This window comes from Armigeres subalbatus, chromosome 3, assembly GCF_024139115.2.
Source record: "Armigeres subalbatus isolate Guangzhou_Male chromosome 3, GZ_Asu_2, whole genome shotgun sequence".
In the NCBI taxonomy this organism is placed as follows: domain Eukaryota; kingdom Metazoa; phylum Arthropoda; class Insecta; order Diptera; family Culicidae; genus Armigeres; species Armigeres subalbatus.
In genome coordinates, this window is record NC_085141.1 from 39240346 (window position 1) to 39264794 (window position 24449).

Consider the following 24449-nt stretch of genomic DNA (forward strand, 5'->3'; position numbering starts at 1 on the left):
CACAGTGAGGATGATTTTTTGACAGTAGGTGAAATATTTTCAAGCCATCAAACCTATTCAAGCTGCGGTGGAACTACTACTTTTGGCTATATTTTAATGAAATTTTATTCATGAAAAACTGTGCCAATCAAAACTTGATAGATAAGCAATGTTAGATCCGTTTTTACTCACAAAGTTTCAATCTCCTACATTTTTTTAGTGAATTTTGAAGATTGGTTTCAACACTAATTGATCCATAATAGTGGGGTGAGACAGTGGGGCAGACAAAATCTTAGTTCTGAGAAAATGAACTTCAAAGTTTTTTCTTCCATTTTTCGTTTCATACAAATAGCATGGAAGTTAAAATCTGGATCATGTAAAAACCATATTACAATAATGGCGCAAAGCATTTTCTACTACCCCCGGGGAAAATGGGGCCTAAAAAATGCTAGCTCAGCAAAATTGTTATCGTATACTTAGGCTGTGAATTATTTCACCGATTTGCTTAACTTTTAGTTAAAATTTGACAGTACGATGGTTATTTTCCCATCGAGTTTTGACAGATTGATAGTTATTTGGAACAAAATGAATTTGGCACCTATTAAATTTTAACTAAAAGTTAAAGGAATCGGAACAGCCTTAGAAAACACCCCTTCAAAACACTCGACTTATAAGTCGAGTCAAGTACGAGACACTGAAGACGGCCTTACATTTGAGGTCGAAATACGTATCTGTCAAGATACATGTAAGTGGTGGAATTCAATGGGATTGTATTAACTCGTCTTATGACAAGTGAACATATGAGCGTTGAAGTTAGTTTGCACTAGACAACAATCTAAAAACAGTTAAAGTGGGTCTACTGAAAATGTTGTTCAGATATGTCCCACTTGCCCCATGCAGAGTCTATTATATAGGGTAAATCCGGGTGAGATGCAGATGCCACACTTCAGAGATCTGCTAGAACAGACTTGATTTATTGGCGCAAATGTATGTGAAATTGTGTCTTTTGTAGCAAAAACAAAAACGTAAGTAGTAACTGCTCATTCTTATCAGCCAAAAAAATAATATGACTGTTACACACTTTTATTTATGCCGCGGAGGTCAAATAATTTCTTACGCTATTTTTAATAAAGATTTTTCGCGAAAAAAAAAAATGAACCCACATGTTTATTTCATTATTTGAATCCTCTAAAACGCTTGTAGGTTATGTTTTTAGAATGTTTACGTTTTAGTAAAAATTATAGTGATGCGGCGTCTATCACTTACAATCGGTATAGATGCCGCGACCATAATGCTCACTAAGGGGAAAAGTATGGTAGATGGTTTGCTTACTCATGTTGCACAATCGACTTGAATTTCAGCATTGTACGATTTGGGCTTTTGGAAATGGGAGTAGAAAAACATGTGGTGAATTTCAAATTCAAATTTCAAGACAAAGATATTGCAAGGGATTAGGAGGAGAATTCTGCCTAGAAAATTCAGACGTCCTAAGATATTTGTTCCTTTCTTAATAACATGTTCTAAAATTAAAGATATTTGCACAAGGAACGATTTCGATTCAAACTCTGTCGTTATTTATTATTATCATGTGCGCTCACTATTGAAAACATCACAATAATGAGAAAGAGATCAATTTGCGCCCCAATCCTTCGTTTTTGATTGATAATAATATGGGTACATGATATGAAATAAAAGAGCAGATACTATACTGCAGAAAACCAGGAATGAAAAAACATTGCTTCGAAGAATATAAGGCCATTTTGAAATGTTTAAAATGTTAGTTGAAAAAAGTCGTGAATATAGAAAAAGGAAATATGTGCAATTTTTGACGATTTGTGTAATTGATTGTAGAAGAAAAACTATAAAATAAAAGCCTATTTATGACTAATATACTCGACTTTGTATTGTTACACAGTAGAAATGAGAAATAGTTCACGCGATAAATTTGTTTGTTTTCAAGTTGAAATACAAATATAAATGATTATGCTTTGCTGAAAAATATCGTTTATCGCAAAAACAAATTTCTAATCCCATTTCTCCAACATTTCCCACGTGCGGCATCTCCCCTTGAGGTGTGGCATCTCACCCGGATTTGACTTTTTTTTTGTATCGTAAATAGTACAGTCCGATTTTTTTTTCGCAAATGACTTCTATACTATGTAGTTGGACCCCTAAACTATCAAAAACAATAATTAGATTTCCATTTTAACGGTTTGTTTCGAAGAAATGTCAATTTTTAAAAAGGTGTGGCATCTCACCCGGATTTACCCTATAGAGTTGCGCAAAGAGTGAAGCCAAACCTACCTATTGAACTGTCAAACTGTCTACCTATCGAGCAAAGTAGACAAATGCTTATTGGTAAGGCGAAAGTGTTGTTATCACCTAATGATTATTATGGCGAATTAAAACTTTTGTAGTATACCCGTGTCATTGGTTTAGTGCATGTCTTTCTGCTTCATTTCTATTGAGAAGAAATGAAGTAGTCGTTTTTTATTCAGATATTTCTCAAACTTAATGTGCATCCTCTTTAGATTGAGGTACCGCTATTTATACCGTTCGAGAAATGGGACTCATACCAACTCTCAAACGCGTGCCCCTCAATCAGTTTTGGTTTCAAAAATAAGTGGGATGAAACTGATTTTGACCATGCATCGGTACTGAAGTTCAAAACACATATTTGCCTCTTCTTCTGCGTTCCGAATTATTTTTCAGCATATGATTTTGATATTTTCTTTTTTGCAAATATTTTGCTATTGATTTGTTATTATAATGTCAAAATGAGTCATTCATATCAAATTTTGCTATTCAGTTATTCATAGATTATTGGTAATAGGGGAATGACGGCTTTGGCAGGTTTTGTTCTATTATTGTTAGGGTTTTTTTTGATGACTGATTATGCTCAAATTTGGCCTAAACATTCTTTGCATACCAAAGAATATTGTGGCCAAATTTCATAAAATTTGGTCTCAAAACTCATGGATGATTCAAATCAAGCGTGAGTTGAAACGCACCCAACTCAGCACCTACAAACTCATGGATGAGTTGAATCGTAGGTTTTCTTTTGTTCTTCTTCGCTAAAAACAGTGAATTTGTGTACGTCGCTTAAAATAATAGTTACTCTTCCATGATTAAGCAATAAACTGCCCTCAAATTAATTTTGAATGTGTTTTTGAACTGAAATTATTTTTTGGCAAATGAGTGAAACGATGCATTTTAGCATGAAAAATTCAAGCGTGGATGCATTCCTTTAAAATCACGGACGATTTTGTTCGCACGGGAGGGCTCGTTGATTGAGATTTATGAGTGATTTTACCAACACTGCTGACAATAATAGAACAAAACCTGCCAAAGCTGTCTTTTCCCCTAATTGTTATTCTGCTGCTTTTTTCTTCTACCCGGGTAGTGTATGGATGCGTGCGGACGTGGAGGCGCATGGTATATAATAGGGGGAAAGACGGCTTTGGCAGGTTTTGTTCTATTATTGGCAGGGGGTTTTTGTCAACCAAATTTTATGAAATTTGGCCACAATATTCTTTGATATGCAAATAATGTTTAGGCCAAATTCGAACCTAGTCATAAAAAACCACCCCTGCCAATAATGGAACAAAACCTGCCAAAGCCATCATTCCCCCTAGATATGTAACGTTTTATCTTGAAGTTCCATTCAAATGTAGAAAATTGTACTTCGTCACACCTTACTGTTAGCTAACATAACAGTTATGCTCTTCATTTTCAAAATTTAAGGTTTAGATTTATAACATCTACCTCAAACACGTCATATTTGGAGGAATGCCGAAAAGAAGTTTCTCTTGAACTCTCGGCACCAAATTTAAAACTGCAGAAAGTGTTGATGTAAAACAGTTCACTATTATACATGCATGGCAGAAGATCATTGCCCGTTTGTGGCAATATTCTCTGCTTATAATAGCATGTTTTCCAGTCCTTTTTTTAACATGAACTTATTATACGAATATACCCTTTTTTCATACGCTCGCTCTTATCATTGAAGCACAGTAGAAAAGGTTGATGGCTTCAAGTAGTTCAGTTCTATTCGTCAGTACATTTTAGTTGTCAGTCTGCCTCAAAAATGCACTGATGAATAGTGTAAATCATACACTCCTTTGTTCACAGCGGTTACTGGAGGGAGACACTCCTTCGACAATTCATTACTCTACACGTAGTATCAGAAGTAATTGTCAAATAAATTAAATATCATTTATAAAAACTCAGCCAAATTGTGATATATTTTCTCTATAAATATTTAGAGATCAAGATTTAAGTTTACCACCGTTTTCCAGAATCATCTGCTTTCTGGTACATTCTTAAACAATCTGCAAACACCTCAGGCACAGATATTTTGTGTGCACCTGCTAACACATTTTTTATAATAAATAATCTTATTCCTAATCTAATCTAATGAAAAAGAAAACATGTTATCTTATCGGAGTAGTAGCATTGTACTTCGTTCACACCCCTTTGAAATACGATTACTTAATCATTTTACTTATCTCCCGGTCACAACTTTGGAGTCACCCACTACAAAAGATGACAAAGCTTTTTGCACATATATCCGTAGTCATCCGAAACATGAGTAGAGCTTGCAGTATAGATGTTTGACCTTATTTAATTTTAGGAAAATGCGCAGACAAAATTTCAAAGCATGCAGGTGAACAGGACCTTAAGTCTATAATCTTTTGATACCATTTTTCAGAATACGACGAAAAATCTTAATGTGTTTCAATCACTGAAATAGTGCAAAATATGTATGATTTATATCGGCTAAAAATCATTAAGCACTTCCTCACATAATTTCTAAACCGAGGCACTAATTGTTCATTCGTTTATCATGAGGCTTACACTTTTACGTCCTGGGAAGTCAAGATTATTTCCAATTCGAAAAATTTCTCAACTGGTCAATTTCAGCATGGTCTTTCAATTTTGTTCGGGATGAGCCCCTGCGTGTGCGTCCATCAACTTTTTTGCATGTCACTTTATTTTAAGGTGCCGTTATTTAAGCCCTTCGATAAATATTTCTTATTAGGTCCAAACTCGTTTTATTCATAAAATTTGGTATTTGGGAGACTAATCTTTGCACATAGCTCAAATCAGTTAAGATCAGGGATTGAGTCCAGAGAGAAATGTTGTACAAAACAGTCATTGTCCCCAATGGCGAATGATCGGAAAGAAAGCTTGTCGATGGGGCTGCGTATCCAATTCTGTTCGGATCACACCCTGACACACCCATACACACCATATTCCATCTATTTTATCCAAAACTAGGTTAGGGTAACTTCACCGGTTTTGGACATGGATCCTAATCTGGCCACTTCCGCTAATCACTCCAAAGAAAAGCAATTTACGAGGGTTTTATTAGTTCCAAAAGGAGATACATTCCTTAAGCTTCTACGCTGCTACTAACTGAACGATTATGTTTGAAAAATAATATGTACTTTTCAGGATTGGCCAAATTAAGCACTAAAGTGGCCAAAACCGGTACACTTACACTTACTTTGTTGTCAAAATTCGGCAAACATTACTTTTCATTGAGACTCGAGTACAAGTAGCGATGTATCGGTAAAGTTTACCGAAATCTCAACAAAACTATTATCGAGATTCAAAGGAAACATTGCAGAGATCTTAGTTGTTGCATTTTCTGCTGTAGTGAAATTTCGAAGTTTAGTTTGCTGGTTTACAACTTTTTAACGATGTTTCGATGTAATTAATCTTGAGTAAATGGTCGATCAAATATTGGCTCTGAATCGATTGTATTTTACACCGATGGTTCAAAGCTGAACAATGAAGTTGGATATGGCGTGACTGGCTTAGGGATGAATATTTCGATTTCCATGGGCAATTGTCCATTTGTTTTCCAAGCTAAAGTTCAGGCTATTCTAAAATGCTCTAATTTATGCTTGCCGAAATTACAGGCATTCAAATGTTTACAGTAGCCATATTTTGAAATCAGCAACTTGCACGTTTAAGCTCGTTTGGGAATGTGTTCAGTCACTCCGAGCCTCGGGCTGTAGTAACAAATTGAACCTGCATTGAGTTCCTGGACATTGTGACATAGAAGGCAACGAACAAGCTAATTGTTGATATGTTGATGACGTCAAAACTCCTTGCTTGCCAGCAAGTTCAATCGCTTTTAAAAAAAGGTCTTGGCACACTTGACCTGTTGTATGGTCATATAAGAGGGTATCGCCCGAGCAGATATCATTTAAAGCTGATAGGAAAACTTCAAGATGATGTAGGAGAAGAGGCCCCAAGGCACCCCCTTTCCCTCTGATGCAAAACGCTTTTTGGGTATTCGCTCATATTTACCGTGTTTGGGATGTATGAACAAAACTAGACCTAAAATTATGTAGGTAAAAAGGCCCCAAAAGGTAAAATAATCGATGTGTAGGGAAAACCGAAATCTTCCATATTTTGATGAAACATCTAACATTTCGGCAAGGCAAAACGCCCTAGTGGGACTAACCTACAATGCACTACGCGTCTCCACGCACGTTCAAGACCCGAAATTGTGATTTGCCGACGCGTGGTGCGTTGCTCTTTGAGAGTTGCCAGTTGCAAGGCGTTTTGCCTCATGAGTTTTCTGGCAACAAAATGTCACCACTTTTTTTAAATGTAAATATTATCAATATGATTGAGATTTTTCAAAATTCTAAGACGACGTTTTATCTGTTGCATGAGGTAAAAATACCTATGAAAATCGTTACAGCTAACACTTTGGAACAGTCTTTGCTTATGTAGGGCATATTGCCCCCCTTCCCCTTCGTCAAATATTTAATATATTTATATCTCGTCAATAGGGGAAGGGGAGGCAATATGCCCTAGCTAAGCAAACACTGCTCTATTGTCTTATTTGTAACGCTATTCATGGGTATTTTTACATTATGCATAAGTTAAACAAGATAGCTAGTTGATGCCATTCCATTGCCGGAAAACTCATGAGGCAAAACGCCTTTTAGCTGGCGGCTCCTAGGGAACAAAGTACCACGCGTCGGCGAATCAGCATTCTAGTATGGATAGTCCGTGGAGACGCAAGTACTTTGTAGCTTATTGCCACTAGGGCGTTTTGCCTCGCCAAAATGTTAGATGTTTCTTCAAAATGTGGAAATTTTCAGTTTTTCCAACCTTCCCATGCACTATTTTGAAACTTTCTTCGCCTATCCTACATATTTTTAGATCTAGTTTTGTTACGGACATATTAATGACGGTAAATATGAGTGAAACTAAAAATAGATATAGAGAAAATACTTTTTCGAAATGCGACTAAAACTTTTGACCCAGGCAATTCATACTCGATTACGGTTACTTCAAGGATTGAACAGAAGTTAGAATTTTTCAACCCATCCCAAATATATTTTTAAAAATTTCAACACTATTCATTAGAAGAATAGAGATTTAGGGTCCTGTTTATTTGATCATTTTTTTCGGTTGGGAAATTTTAGGAAAAAAGTCAAATTTCAAGCGAAGTTATGTTACACAATCTTAAGAAAATATGTTGCGCCTAATATCTCAAAACTAAGTTTTTCCCATTATCTTCCGAATGCGCCTCGGAGATCGCAATCTGATGTAAGAGTACAGATATATGTTTTTCGTGTAAATCATGTCTATTGGTTTTATTTAAATCATCTGTTGTGACGAAATGTTGCTAATCGTTTTTTTTTCGTTTTTTCGTCACCCAAGCATTTTTTTATTTCCAGTAAATATTTTGGCTCAAGAGAAATTTCCACTTTACTACTATTTTTTCTTTTGAATAAAAACTCTTGGATAATCATTTGCATAGAAGTGAAAACATTGTTCTCTACTATTTCCTCGTTATTTTATTATATAACAAGACACATGCTCGTAAATTGAACACTAGAACGTTGTAGACCTTGCTTACGAATCCGAATACCGTTGAACCACGTGCTCGGGATGCATGTATGGAACCAGTCAAAAATAGAAATTGTTGTTGCTATTTTCAGTATCTATTTATTTGAATTATTTACTTTTCGGCGTTCTTCCACGTCTCTTGCGCTATATGCTCAACAATGAAATACAGGAAAAAGCTTTAACAATAGACAACATACGCAACAAATTATAAAACATTGATTTTGATTATTCTTGGCAAAAAATAAAGTTAGTACGTTTGAAAGAAATCTATATAATCTTCAGTTTGACTATTTATGATTTAACTAAAAACTGTCAGTAGACAAAGCATATATGGCATCATTCACCAATCTCGTAACATTAGAGTGGAATGTTTCAAACTCAATGACTTCCTGTCGTATTATTTGGTATTATTTCTATAATGTTTACGAGTAATTCATGAATGACGTTTTTGTTTTTATATACAGCAAGTTACCCGTAACTTATAAAGGACAAAAACATAAACCGACGGGTAACTTCAATCTCAAAAATAAACAATTGTTAACAACCAAGCAATTGGCATTCCTTGATTTATTTTTAAAGAAAAATATGCATTAAAATAATTATAAATATTAAGGATATTAATTAATACGCGTTTGAGTGTTTCGCTATGCCCTAGCTTGACAGATCTTTCAGATGCACAATTTGCCTCAACAGTTTATTTGCTCTATCATGTACATAGATGTTTTGGTTCAAGCTCAAGCTCAAGCAAATTCTATCATGTACATAGATGTTTTGGTCTAAAGACATCTGAGTAAAAAAAATATAACCAAAATGAATTTTATTTGCATAATAAGTTACGATAGAACGGCGTTCTATCAATATAAACCAAGCATGAATCGTTTGTTATGACCTTTCCACAGCCCATGTATAAAAATCATATATTAGAAGCAATTCAAGATGTTCACTCAGAAGGAACATTGGATCGCTTATAAATCACTTTCTTAGGATATTTAGTTACAATTATAATAGGGATAGCAACAGTAACAAGTGCCTTTGATATGGTACGATGTTGACAAAAACAGCCGTCATGCAATGGATCAACATCAAAGAGCCATTGAGCCACTGATAAGTGCGATATCCGATGCACTTGAGTGTGAATACACCGAGCGGTATGTAACCACTCCTCTAGTTAATAAGAAGAAAGGCTTACCTGCCTGATTCATTGGTCAAAAATCAAATGCTGGTTATGATAAACTGCGTGGATAATAATGTGGACAGGCTTTACTAACAGGTAGTACCTAACAGACGACAAAGAAAAGCTTTTTTGCTTTCATTCTTTATTACATGCTGAGATATTGTCTTCAACCTTCCAATACAGCCGTATAACAGCCATAACATTATATATTATATAACAAGATAATTTAAGATTAATTAAACGATAAACGAACATTGAAAAAAAAAATAAGAGTGGTTCAGAAGTGCCTAAAAAAGAAATGATAAAGCAATGATGCAATCAGAATACTCGTCTGAGTCCCGGAAGAACTAAAATCCAGAAGAGATTCTGATACGATCTGTTTTGATGCAACACCATTGAATTGCATCACGGAAACCAGTTCCTGTGGAATTGGCTTCTGTGATAAGCCTACTGCGATGGGACACTTCTCGAATGTTCCAGATGGCTTCGATTAGGTCTGGGGCGGTGTAATTATCTCGCCGTTACTGGATCAGACGGTATCGATTTCTGTTATGACGCACAGTGCCTGTATTCGCATTTCAGTCCCATCTTTGCTGGAATTCTTATCCATGTGGGACAATTATGCGAATATAGACAGCACAAGTAGATGCATACCAGCTTGACGACAATTGATCATATAATTAGAATGCATGGAAGTAGAACCATATTTGAGGAAGTTGAAGAAAATATCGTAATAATAAACCGGTTGTCAACCTGTTCGACTGCTTAGTGCCGATAGAACGGTAAACATTCTCAGCGCAGTGCAGTTGTTCAAATTATGATTCGTTTATCCATCCGACCCATAAGCTAATCGTTCAATTAACACGTTGTTAAATATCTATAATAGTGCTCGATTAAGTATAGGATTCACAACCTATAGTAATTCCATACCAATTCCCGTGATGGGCCACGAAACCATTGAGTAGTGCATGCATTATGTGGGCGCGAGCGAGAGCATCGTAGCCGTGCGCTCACAAATAGCAAACTATCGCACAGCGGGAAGTACGTTGCACGCGCGCAAATTGACCGCTGCAAGGTCGCGCACCTTTGCTGTACAGTCGTGCCACAGACAAGCAGACTTAAAGTTGAAGAAATGCCAATCGACTAGTTTGAAAGAATTGCTTCCACTTGCAATTGGTTGCTAAAACGAATCCTTTTCGTGGATCCTTAGCTCTGTCTCATTTTCCAAATGAATCTCGAATTAAACCTGAAAGTGACAGTTCGATGTTTTTGGAATTACCCTGTTTTCAAAGTAAGATTACTTTTAATTATTGTGCCAGATGATTTTTAAGCCATTGCGGAACTAAAAATTAATTAATTCCTTTGGACATATAACTGAAGTGCGGTAAAGGCAATACTTCTAATCTGTCAAGTATTGCATAATTAAAATTTCCAAAACCAACTTCTGAACATAACTCATCTTATCGTTTTCCAATCAGGTGGCTCGAATGTATTCAAAATTGCTGCCACGCCAGATCAAGCTCTTATACTTGTTATGACCCCAAGTGAGACTGAAGCGACATAAAGTAGATTGGGTTCGTTGAGAATTGGCACAATGGCGTCGATACGTTTCAAACGTTATTTCTGTGTTATTTCCTTAACTGGTTCAATACATATGAGTCATTATGTATCACAGAAGAATTAAATGCTGTCAGAATAAGATAGAGTGGAGCTTTCTTCAGCAAAGTTATTCAAAATGAACTGTTCTATCCTGGAAATACATTGAACAGGTATGGTTATGAGCAAAACGATGGATCAGAGCATCTAAACTTTGCTTTAGCTGTGATATCTTCTTCTTCTTATTGGCATTACATTCCCACACTGGGACAGAGCCACCTCACAGCTTAGTGTTCATTAAGCACTTCCACAGTTGATAACTGCGAGGTTTCTAAGCCAAGTTACCATTTTTGCATTCGTATATCATGAGGCTAACACGATGATACTTTTATGCCCACGGAAGTCGAGACAATTTCCAATCCGAAAATTGTCTAGACCGGCATCGGGAATCGAACCCAGCCACCCTCAGCATGGTCTTGCTTTGTAGCCGCGCGTCTTACCGCACGGCTAAGGAGGGCCCCAAGCTGTGATATTAATGTACTAAAGAATAAACACGATGCTCCGCTTAAATCTGTAAATCTGTTATGCATGGTACATCTCTATACGATACTATAGAATCTACGATTCTTTTTTTATATATCTTTATTAAAGAGACTTTCAGCCCAAGGCAGGCTCGTCTCGTATCTGCGATTCTCTTGCCAAGTATTTTACGGGGTTTCGTACTACTATAGACATCTAACAGTATCTCCAGGGCTTCTACAATACTCCAAAATTCCCTTAAGTTCAGATCCTAATATTCTAAATAATCAAAAAGAAGATGTGCGATGTCCTCACCATTTTTATGAGTTGGATTAGACATCATAACACCAACATAGATGCATTACAGTGTTATCAGAAAATCAACGATGCTCCAAACTGTCCTTAAGTTCAGATCTTGATATTCTAAATAATCAACGAATATCCCCACAAATCTTATTAGATGGATTAGCCCCTTGGTACATCATTACACCATTATAGACGCATTACAGTACCATGGAACCCCGGTAGTATGACCGCTTTTAATCTGAACACTTTTTAATTTGAACCGAACCGGGTTCATCATTCGTTCATCGTTCAAATTAAAAATGGTTCAAACGTCATTTAGCACATGGCATCGAGAAAAGAAAAATGAAACATCGTGAAACGGAACACAGAATCAAAACAAACCAGCAAAGGGAGAAGGCAGAAACTATTTATTCTGATGCAAATAGAGCAACCAGAAGTTCAAATTAAAAATGAACCCCGTTAATTGAGGTACCGTTCAAATTATCGGGGTTCCATGGTATTTCCATTGCACATAAGAGATCAATATTAGATTGAAGTATTTTAGATGTGCGGGGAGAATTATTCCAGCTCAAAAGTATGACCAAGGTCCCGCAAAAAACTTTGTTGACTATACAGTACAGATCATCAAGAACAAGGCTCAATAAGTTGGGGCAGCAGGGACAGCAGGGACAGCATGGACCATGTCCAAGGGCTTGACGACCCCTCCCCAGCTGTCTGTGAGTCAGGGAGAACTGCCTAGGGCGTGGTGGGATTTAGCAGTGTGCTCTGCTAAAATCCCTCCCAAAAAACCACAAGTGTCCGTAAGCAGACTCTACCAAAGCGACTGTGTGCCGCTTCAAAAGCACAAGCCCAGGGAGTGCCAATTGGCATGGGGAGTGTCCCTACTCCGGTAGGGTAGCGCGTGAGCTGCTTCGGCAGGGAGTGAGTGATCTGGTTGTGCTGAGGCAGGAGTGTCATAGCGCGTCACCGCTATTGTCACCTCGAAGCGCAGCAGAAGTCTGAGTATGGACTGCACATGCTAAGGTAAGAGTGTCGTAGCGTAGTATCGTTGATTGGTCCCTACATACCGCTATCGACACCTCGAGGCATGGCAGTGGAGTGTTAGAGTGAGTTGTGGAGTGTACCTACTTCGGTAGGGTAGCGCGTGAGCTGCTTCGGCAGGGAGTGAGTGATCTGGTTGTGCTGAGGCAGGAGTGTCATAGCGTGTCGCCGCTATTGTCACCTCGAAGCGCAGCAGAAGTCTGAGTATGGACTGCACATGCTGAGGTAGGAGTCGAGGTACCCATCGACACCTCGAGGCATTGCAGTGGAGTGTTAGAGTGAGCACCCGAAAAAGGGTCACATGGAGCGAATGGTCTTTGGAGAAGCTGCTTCGGCGGCAGGGTAGTAGTGGGTTGTACCCACACACCTACAGTTGTGCACATGTGGGGCATGGGGAGTGTCCCTGCTTCGGCAGGGTAGCGTGTGGTCTGCTTCGGCAGTGGTGTGATTGATCTGCTCGTGCTGAGGCAGGAGTGTCGTAGCGTAATATCTGTAACTCCCAGGTAGTTACCGCTATTGACACCTCGAAGCGCAGCAGAAGTCTGAGTATGGACTGCACATGCTGAGGTAGGAGTCGAGGTACCTATCGACACCTCGAGGCATGGCAGTGGAGTGTTAGAGTGAGCACCCGAAAAAGGGTCACATGGAGCGAATGGTCTTTGGAGAAGCTGCTTTGGCGGCAGGGTAGCAGTGGGTTGTACCCACACACCTACAGTTGTGTACATGTGGTGCATGGGGAGTGTCCCTGCTTCGGCAGGGTAGCGTGTGGTCTGCTTCGGCAGTGGTGTGATTGATCTGCTCGTGCTGAGGCAGGAGTGTCGTAGCGTAATATCTGTAGGCCCAGGCAGTTACCGCTATTGACACCTCGAGGCATGGCAGCGGAGCGCCCGGGAGAGCATCCAAGTAAGACTCAAATGGAGTGAATGGTGTGCGAGCACCCAAGTCAGTCTCGCGTGGGACGAGTGCCTGTGTGAGCGATAATGAGCGAGTACGCTTAGTACTGCCATCCCCCAGAAGTAGTACTGCGAGGTAGTTCCTGGGGGAAACGATGGTGGAGCCCAAGGGAGTTTAGTCGGTATTACCGGTATGGTCGAGTCCGACACTCCAGTACACTTCCGTGTGGTAGTTTGGCAACTACAATGCACGTGTACTGGGTTAGTGTGTAAATGCATGCTCAATAAGTTGGGCAGCTATTGCAGATGCGCTCCTGCGTCTTGGAATTCCCGAGTACCTGTACGAGATTCTGGGAAGCTACTTCCAGAATCGAGTACCGGTATACGAGACGGAGGCGGGTCGGAAGTACGTTGACATAACCTCAGGGGTTCCGCAAGGTTCCATACTGGATCCGGTGTTATGGAACGTCATGTACGACGGTGTCTTGAGGTTGAAGTTCCCGGTGGGTGTGGTAATCGTCGGCTTCGCTGACGATATTACGCTGGAGGTCTACGGCGAATCGATCGAAGAGGTGGAGTTGACTGCAGCCCACTCTATCGCAATTGTGAAGGAGTGGATGAGTTCCAGGAAGTTAGAACTGGCTCACCACAAGACTGAGGTGGTTGTTGTTAACAACCGAAAGTCGGAAAAACAAGCGGTGATAAGGGCAGGCAACTGCGCGGTCACCTCTGAACACTCCATCAAACTCTTGGGGGTAATGATCGACGATAAGCTCACCTTTGGTAGCCACGTCAATTACGCCTGCAAGCGTGCCTCCACAGCTATAGTGGCATTGTGCCGGATGATGTCCAATAGCTCTGCGGTTTATGCCAGCAAGCGCAAGCTTCTGGCTAGCGTCGCTCTGTCCATACTGAGGTATGGGCGGCCAGCTTGGGGCACGGCCCTGCGTATTAACTGCTACAGAACGAAGTTAGAAAGTACGTATAGGCTCATGTGTCTAAGAGTTGCGAGCGCGTACCGTACCGTGTCGCACGATGCACTTTGCGTCATCACCGGTATGATGCCTATTGTCATCGTCAACGGTGAAGACATAGAGTGCTTAGAAATGCGCGGCACGAGAGGCATCCGTAGGACTGTCAGGTTGGCCTCAATGGACAAATGGCAGCGTGCGTGGGACAGTTCCACAGTTGATACCGGAGCTATATAGGTACGTTGGTCAAGAGGCGCCATGGGGAAATCACTTTCCACCTCCTGCGTCCGGTGTGCGCAGGTTTAGTGGAAACGACGGAACACGTGTTGTTCGTGTGCCCGCGTTTTCGCACAATGCGTGACCACATGCTTGCCACATGTGGTCTGGACACTACTCCGGACAACCTAGTCCGGAGGATGTGAAAAAATGAAGTTGGCTGGAACGCCGTTTTATCGGCTATCGTCCAAATCGTCTCGGAGCTACACAGAAGGTGGCGCGTGGACTCGAGAAATGGCTAGTTCAGGCGCAAATAAGAGGTGGTCCAAGGGTTCGGAGTCGACATCATGGGTCATACCGGTGCCCTGTGGTCGAGCTCGATCCCTTTATCGAACAGGTGGCCACGCGAAGAACAACATGGTTTAATCGCTTTTGCGGCGTCGGTCAACCGGGCGGGTTCCGAGCCCGAGGACGGAAAGGGGTCCTCGTCAAGGCTGGGGCAGGCGTAGGCACCGCGTCGGAAAGTCCCTCTGTGTGTTGGCGAACAGACCCTATCGCAGAGAGGTCAATTTGGGGTGCACGCGGCATCATCATTCTTGATACCAGTCGTGCAGAGGGAGGCAGGCGCGAAGTCGACTCTTCCCACCTTCGGAGGTCATAGGGCGTGGTAAGGCCACCTGGAAAGCCGGCAATGCGCTGGCACGATTACATGGTGTTCTTCTAAAAAAAGCGAGTCACGATGTTCGATGCTGCAAGGACACGCAGCTAACTTCGAGGGTGCGTTGTGCACTGGCCCCCCTTTGAAGCATTACTTTCTGGTTGTACCGACGATGGGCTTGGCGGCAATGGAAACGGTTTAGCGGGTCGGGGATGCAGTCTTGCCTCCCTCGTTTGCTGTTGGAGGTGGCCCCTAATCCCGCACTTCCTGGACAACCCAGGATGTCTGTTGAGCAGATTCTGTGGCAACGATGACAGGACACTAACACGAGATAGTCATGTTTGTTCCGTTGGCCTCGATGCCTACTCAATGGCCTGAAACGGGTCCATCCGTTTACTTGTGTTTTAATAATTATTGTGTTTTTCCAATAGCCACCGAGTTGTCACCCGTTCGGAAATTTTTAGCTATGGAGCTGTTAATGTTGGCTTTTGAGGAATTTCAGCTCTTCGCTCCATGCCAGTGAACTCGCGCCATATGGGAGGAGGGCCGACGTCGGCCATTGTGTGTAGTATCCGGTCCCTTTCGATTAAGGAGAGGGATCCTGTATTCTCCTGAGGTTTTTGAAACAGAAGAGGCGGCTTGGACCTTATGGTTGCCCGCACATGATGGCTAAATGGCAAGATGCCTGCCTCGGCTGGTGAAGAGGGCAGCAATCCAGAGGCGGCTCGAATGTATGAGTTGAAGGTCGGCGACAGAGGTACGATAAGGTCATGGCGGGCGATACAGGCGAGTTCCAGGCCGTAGAGCAGACGACTATCAATGATAGCCTGCCCGATCCTTAACCGGATCATCCTGTTATTGGTTCGGTGCAAATTGGAAAGCGTCTCTAGTCCTCTGGTTCTATAATGCTCTTGTGTCAGAAGTATACAATGGAACTGACATAAAATCAGCAGGTAAGTTATATGTTGGTTTTGGTCAAAAGCTGTCAAGCTTTGTAGAATATTGCATAAAACCTAGGGCACAGAGAACAGACATGGAGAATCATACAAAATTTTGTTAAAAACGTGTGTAATTCATGTGTTCAACGTGTGTAATTCATTTATTAGCCTACAGGTTGTATCGACGTCATAAAGTGATCATATCTTTGTTCTCCAAACCACCAAGTCTGGAGGAGGTTTTATACAGCATGTTTTATGTGAGACTTGAAGTGCATTATAGAATCGTTACTCCTGAAATGGAACTGAACTAGATCGCATATCAGGTTTTAATTATTGCAATTTGGCCGTGACATGGTTGTATAGCTATCTACAAGAGAATGTACAAGTACTGAAGTACGTTATAAAACTCTCTTACAACCTCGATTGTTACTTGGGCTAGAACCCTTAGATCGCTGTGTTGAATATACTGGCAACCAAGATCAGAACTCTGGAATTGTTTCATTTTCAAATTATTACCGAGACCCCGTAAAACGCACTGTCGGTCATGTAGAACATCAAGATTAAAATTCAAGTAAAGTTTAAAACCCCTAAAAAATCTAAAAAAATCTCTAGCACATGAAAAAAATATGGTGCAGAGAATAATCCGTATTAAATCGATGAAGCATCGTCCAATCAAAATATGAACCGGTGCCAGCGAAAGTGGTACACAAACCATTTTTGTCAATTTTGAGTTTTTTATGCCAACGGCTTCTATTTGCAAAGATCTAGTAAGGGAATAACAAAAAAGTGATTTTTGGCAACTAAATCTGGAGATATGCACATTTTATTTTCTGGTGTACATATATCACAATGGCCATTTCGTTGCCAGAAAAAGTGGTACATGTACAGTTCCACCCACTAAAATCAGCTTATTTAAAAGAAAATTTGGCAACATGACTGTTTTTACAACAGATTTTAATCCTATTTTGAATTTCAAGATAGTTTACTGCCGTTTAGAATGATTTTAAAAATGTACAAGTCCCACGTTTTTCGGTTTCTGTTTCCTTTTGTTCCCATTAATAGTGGTACATGTGCAATTTGTTCCAATAAACTTGAAATTTGTCATAAACTTCGCTTATTTTTCACTACTATCTTTAGGCACATCAGTCCTAACATGTTGGTACAGTTTAGTTGCAAAAAATTGCAAATATGAATTTATTATTCAATGTTTTTGGGAAAATGCGTCTCCTGAAAAATTTACTCAATGTAACATGGCACCGGTTCATATAACTCATGCAAAACTTTGTAGAGATTATTCTAGATGATGATATTTTTCAAACTTTTTCGTAGAGTATTTCAGCCCTTGAAAAATAAGCAGCAAAAGGTTCTTAACCGTGTTTCAGGAGAGTAATAACCAATCATTTTTCAGCCTTTTTCGGCACTCGTAAAGTCTTGAATGGGAAAGATCTCGATACAAGCAAACACAAGCCTTCTTATCTTGACGTTTCTGATTTTAACCCATTTGAATGTCTTATAAAATGCATTCCATTAGGATTAGGCAATATTTATCATATCAAAATTTGCCTTGCGAATGTTTTTAAAGCGACAGCTGATTCGTTTGTTTTTGTGTTTTGGGGACATTATTTTCAAATATAAGAAATGCGGGACGTTTCGCGGGACACCTTTCAGCCCGGGGCATTGGAAATGCAGCACATCTGTGCATTTTACTTTTGACAGACATCGATCTGATAGATCTTTTTGAAAAGTATAACGATTCTTATGACTGGATAGTATTAAATTTTCTAACCGTCACTTTCAAGTTTTAATTCGAGAATTTCAATAAGGATAAACTAGCAATTGCTTGTGGGTATGCAACATGTGCACTAAATGGTGACTAAATGGTGAGATAACTGGACGGCTTAAATCATCGCCTATTGTTGATTATCACATAAAGAAAGTGTTCAACCATCGGCGAGTATTTAGCGCCTTTCAACATTTGACAAGTTACGCTATTTAGTACGTCTGTTTCTTTTCGTTATTCTTTAGATTAGAGTGTTCACACTACTGCACACTATGCATAATGTGTCTTCCCATCCCAAGTAACATTTTAAGTTTTATAACGCTCTTGAAGAGCATAATTTACTCTTCAAGACCGTTATAAAACCAGCTTAAGACCGTTTCCCCTTCTTTCTTCAACTGCCACCTCGATCGAAGAAGCCCATTTTTGATTCAATAAAATCGCACTGTTGCATTGTCATCGCTTACTAAACTACTTCTACAGTGTGATGTTTCTATTTTTGTTCTTTCGTTTATACAATAAAAGCAAGCGTTAGTCAATGTTAGCAGACACTACTCTAAGCCGCACACGAATACATGAATGTAAAAAAATGGATTTAAGCACAATTTGAATCACGCTGATTTCTAACAGATGTGGCCAATTTTAAGGTTAAGTGTGTCGTTTTCTAACGAGTTTCCCTACCTAAATAAAAGAGACCATCGCATCGACGTGTGAGGAAATGGAAGGAACCCGAATACGAACGCTGGATGTTAGTGAAGGCAGATTAGTGTATACAGGACTCAGAACGCTCACAAAACGTCTACTGATGATACCGAGAGCCGAATTCGGGGTATGGTCGTGAGGACAATAATGTGTACACAGAAAAAAACAAAACTACGAATTACACCGGTGAATAAAAAATGGCGGAAAAGACTACGGTGATTGGTTGCGTAGCTACCAAGAGCTAACAAGCGGTTACCTTGTTCTGGTCATTGGGGGCGGCCGTGGTGTCATTCGGCGACTACTCTGCCACCACTGCCGCGGTCAGTGATGATGATTTTTTCTTGACATAGAAGAGGAAGGTGGTGGTGGTGGTAGTTGATCTGCCTAAGCCTAGATATTGAGATTTAGCTTGGTTCCCTTTTGCTAGTACCGCTTGTTTTTATGTACACACTTAACACTTGGTCACATTGATTTGTTTTCGTTTTGAATTGCGTAGCATGCCAGCCCGAAAATGTGTTTTTTGTTTTGTCGAAAAATGTCCCGAAAAAGATTGGCACTTCTGTGTGTTTTCTAATTGACTGTGCAAGCGATCCGACACGCAAGGTCGATTCGCTTCCGTTGCGCGCTAGGTTCTCTATTACAAATGATGGCAATGTATCCGACGGTTCGATTTGATCCCTGTTGCTTTTTTTAGATTCGAATGTTTTTGTTTTTTTTGTTTAGTGTGTTTCTAGCAAAAATTTACCAGTAAGGTCCATCGTGGGCCTCCGGGTGCATATGACGCCATGTGTCCAGATCGACCGTATGGTCCACATACTGAGAACTATTTTGGCTGGAACAGTTGCTGGGACTGCTGGTCGTGTTTGTACTGTTAAGGGAGGTACTGTTACTATTGGTACGATTACTACTGTTATAGGTATGCGAGGGGAAGAATATGCTAGATTCCTGCCGAGGCATGACACGGTTCGTGAGGGAGTAGTTGCGACCCTGTAAGGCAGAACAACCGAAACGAAGAAAAAGAAATGAGTTACCATTCAAGTTCTCGAAGGTTAATCAAGGATGAGTGTCCGAAACAGGATAAATACTTACATCATTGTTGTCCCAGAATTCGCCGGCATCACATTTGTAGCAAACGCAGAACTCAATCCGTCTGGACTTAGGAGGAAGAGTTAGCCTAAAGGAGAAGGTATCGTGTGTCGTGTAGGCGGAGACTAATCCGCTGCCAACCTGGATTTTGAGAAATGAAGAACATTCGATTATTATATTATTCGGTTTAAACATTTCTAGGAACTGCAATACATCCTAACAAAAAAAGATACATACAGTCTCTTTTCCATTTAACATTAGCCGTAATTTAAGCATTTCATAACAATTGTTAAAAAATTAAGGTGTCTAACTTTGTGTAACCAATACACCTTTATTCAACCTCTACAAGGCCACTGGCGGAGCCAGAATTGGGGACCACTCGTCGCAAGTAGGTTATAGTTTTCAAGGGCATCGTGCTTGCACAAAGTGGTCCCGAGCAGCACACATGTTGCACAAAAGTTTCTGTGACCGATATTCAACCGAATTTAGTCACATTTGAGTTGCTGCAACCTGCTAGGGGTGCCCCATCTAATAACAATGGCTGGCGCCACCAGTGTACAATTTTCAAATTTACAAATCATTTATTTTTGTATCAAATGGAAGGCGTACAAACAGATGTTCCATAGAGGGAACCAAATCTAGTTTGAAACAGACAGTATGTATCAAGATGCGCAATAGAAATAATGTTACGGGAAGAATCTAGACCTTCTAGCATTGGATTGATATTTTCCATTATAAATATGTAGACCTACTCCCAATTTTCTGTTCAATCCAAGTCCAATCCAAATCAAAATTCCAATTTCCAGTCATTAAATTTTGTTTTGTAAACCGAGAAAAAGAAAGCATGAACTTACCACGGTGTACGTGCAATAGGTGTCCTGGTGTGTTTTCCACGCATCGTTGGTCGACCGAACAATGACCTCCTTGTTGTAGTTGATGTTTTTCACCTTCACCGTACCCACAATCAGGTGTTCCGTTTCCTTGATGATCACATTCTCCAGCGACACTTTCTTCTCCTCCACCTTCTGGCGGAACTCCAGGTAGGCGCTAGCCGGTTGCCGGAAGTCCACGACCCACTGCTCCTGGGGCACCGGACTGATCATGCCTTGCGTCACATGTGCCAGAAATTGCAAGCTCCAGATCGGAGGCATGTAGGAGGGTTCCTTCATGACGCGCACCTGCGTCAGCTGGCCGCCCTGGTCGTCGGCAAAGACTACCTTCTTCTTGTTGCGATGCTTGTCGTGCGCGAAGTCCAGCGATCCGTGGTGCAGATCGATCGTAGTCTCTTCCTCGGGGCTCAGGTCTTCCGGACGAACTACCAGACACGATCGTCTCGGCGATGCCGGCATCTTCGGACAGATCGAACTGGGTGCGGTCACTTGGCGGCGCAGTGGCAACGGACTGAGCTGCAGCGATGCAGGACGACAGAAGCTACGGGTGGGACTGCAGCCGAACCGTGTCCCGTCGCCGGTTTGACTCGAAATGTAATCCACGAGCGAGTGATTGTAGATCGGCGGGCTTTGCGAAACCAGCATCTCGGCGTAGGCTGGCATTCACCGAGCGGCACACGAGGCGCCCGTTTAGCAAGAACGAGCAAAATGGTCACTGCGAAGGGAGATAACGGAAACAAAAAGTCACACGTTAGTTGCATTCGGTTGACACGAGGGCTTATCGCCATGCGCTTATCGGACTAAAATCTCATCTCGGCAGAAAGTTGACCGAAGCCAGAGAGGCGATCTAGTTTGCCTTCCAATAACAGCGTGCGCCTGCTGTGATCGAATTGTAAACGAGAAAATTGCGGTGATTTCTATTCCTATTTGTTTACTGTGCTAAGAATAAACTTCACCCTGACCTGGCAACTAATTCCGGCTCAAGATAAGGATTCGATAATGGATCGGAGCTTGTTGAATAATCTGTGTTTCACACTTATCTTCTACAATAAATTTTATGACGTGTGCATGTGCAAGCCGAAATTTGTTTGTTTTCCCACGAAAACTTCGAATACGTGAGTCAGTCGTGGATATTATTATCATTTCATTTTAACCATTAATTCCTTGCAGTGAAAAAAATTGTCATGTGATGTTTTGGCTCGCCTTCATTCGCGTGCGCTTAATGAGGACATGAACAAAAATAAAGGCTCGAACGAAAAAATGCACAACACATATTCGAAATTAGTGGTAAAATATATCCTATTTAAACGTCGGTTAATTCGACAAGGCCGTATGACAGATGAGACGAGTTCGTGCCTTCCCTCTTTCTAAATGTAGATACGAAAAAGCATTAAACAAAAATTAAAAAAAAAGCAAATCTCAAACTGTTTAACGGAGAACCCATGTTCTTTCAAATGCATAGTTTCCTTATGATTTATAACATCATTTTTGATTCCTATTGTTCGTAAAACCTCAATGTAATGGAACATAAAATGTCTAGAATTTGTAACATTTTAACAAACATTTTTACAACAACCTTCATAATTTTTTATCAGAGAGGTCATTTTGTCAATGTACAGTGTTAGTAAAATTTTGGCAAAAAAATCCCATGCCCTTTGTGATCATTTAACAAAAAATTTGAAAAACTGTCAAATTCGGCATTTGGCCAAACCTTGGGTCTCAGTATCCATTGATTGTAAAGCGGTCGGTATACGGGGCACCACGCGAACGGTCCATTGCGTCAAACGAAACACCGCCTGTGCTATAATCTTATTCCCCGTCTTGTTCCAAGTTCTTAAAATCCTCAGCACAAGACGGATAAAAATAGTATGGAGATCTCCCCGAGCCATCCTTCAGCAGTGAGTGGTCATTGCAGCTGTCCGAAGGAACGAGGGGAGCTCTGTTTTGCTTCTTCCCTTTAAGCATTCGCGAGAAAAATCATCAACAGGAGCTGACAACTTTTCACCGAGCCATATACAACGCCTCGTGTTTGTGTATAGTCTCATTTATCACGCTGCTGACGCAAATCATCTGTCAACCAACCGCACAAGCAAAGTAGCCCGATGAATTGCGCGAGAAGGGCGTTGCATTGTGTCTGATCAGAAATAATTCTCGTCCCAACGCGCCGTGGAGACGCATGGTGCCTCTCATTGTGCCCCTCAAGTTTGCTCTGAATCATCTGATCTCAAACGATGGAGATCGCGTTGCCGCTTGCGTATTTTCATGAAATTGTTCTAAAACGACCCTGATCTAATTTTCCCCCTGCAAACGATGTGGGCAGTGGTCAATAATAGGAGATGAAACGCGATACCTACATTTACATAGATCTCAGCGCCAGTACGCTTTCAATTGGAAAGAAGCGACAGCGTTTCTATCGGTTATTATGTAAATGGATCAAAACACAATGTGCTATGTCGGTTGTTCAACTTCCGACCTGGATGCTCGACCCAATCTCGAGAGAAGGTTGTTTGTGCATCTTCTCAGAGCAAATTTCAAACTATGGGTGTGTGGTTCTGAGAGTCTACACGGAACCGCAAATCAACTCACTTTCGGGTTAGTTTCACTTAAGTTCGTCATCCCGCAGGAAGAACAAAATTTGCCGGTGGATACTTTGTCTTTAGACCCGTGTTAAACTGCAATCGTTTAATCAACACATACTCCATCTGACTTTTAGGCATTTAAAATATTACTTATGGAACCTCAAGCGTTGGGTCTTTTTACATTAATTATCATTTATTAGGGATTGTAAGGAAGCTACTTTTTAGAGGGTTAAAGTTCTGTTTACTTAAATTTTTGTATCACAAACTTTTTTTTTTATTTTTTTCATATAAACAATCCCAGACCCAGACCTTCACAAAATCGTATCTGACTCATTTTCATTAAAAATGCGACAATTGAAAGTTTGAGTAAAATATTTTATTTTAATAAAATGATGATTGAACTGGAATCTGCTTTTCTATCTAACATTCGTTTCCCACCAGTCGAGTCAAAAAACTCAAATTTTGTGTAGTCTCATTTCTAATGGAAACGAGTCGGATACGACTCGATTTTGAGTATGTCAGGCTTAGCGTGAATGGCATTCAAAATCTTTCGACATTTCCGCTCCACCCTGACCATGGGAGAGAACGCCGCTTAGTTGGTTTCATCTCCGACGAGGGGTTCAGCTATTAATAAACATGACCTTAGACAACTTGAAGTTGGTATGACTTGACCGACGATGAGACGCAGATTGTGAATGAGTGCAGCCGGATTGCGCGAAAATATTTGGCTTGGCGCCACTGATTAGCTTGTCCATAGGGGATCTGGGTTAATTGCTAGATTTTTTTGTTCGCTACGTAATTCAGTTTGAAATTTTCCTAATAATCGATGCGTTTGAACAATTGTCAAATGCGCCAACACTGAACGTGGATAGTGGATAGCTAACAATTGTAAATGGTAAAAGCCAGTATTTTTTTTAGCAGTTTGATAACTTAAAAACAGTTTGTGTTTTAGTCGGCAAATGCCTCTCTGGACGTCAAATGATTTTCAGTTGTTCACGAAGTTTGGTGCATCGGTCAACCGATCTTCACAAAGTTGTTGTAATTATCAAACTTTAGAAATTACTTTTGTCTACGCAAGGACTCTACAGTGATCGTAATGCAGTGGTTCAATGACATCTTTATCATTTGTTTTACTGTTTTCTTGAGCTGTTGAAAAACAAAAACATTTTGAACGAACAACGAAGCTTTCTCGAAATGTGTTTACCTTCTGATCAGTGGCGTAGCCAGAAAGTTCTCAATTGCG

General features: G+C 40.5%; 1 protein-coding gene across 1 annotated transcript in view; it reads right to left on the reverse strand.

Annotated features, from left to right (window-relative positions):
• The window catches only part of LOC134220495 (protein phosphatase 1 regulatory subunit 3A), an 84470-nt gene that overhangs the window by 5666 nt on the left and 54355 nt on the right, over positions 1–24449 (reverse strand). The window contains exons 2-4 of the mRNA XM_062699560.1: positions 20592–21342; positions 19741–19878; positions 19397–19638 (exon numbers count right to left, since the gene is read on the reverse strand). Of these exons, the coding sequence (XP_062555544.1) occupies positions 19397–19638; positions 19741–19878; positions 20592–21290 (1079 nt within the window). The 5' untranslated portion in view covers positions 21291–21342. The remainder of the gene's footprint in view (positions 1–19396; positions 19639–19740; positions 19879–20591; positions 21343–24449) is intronic.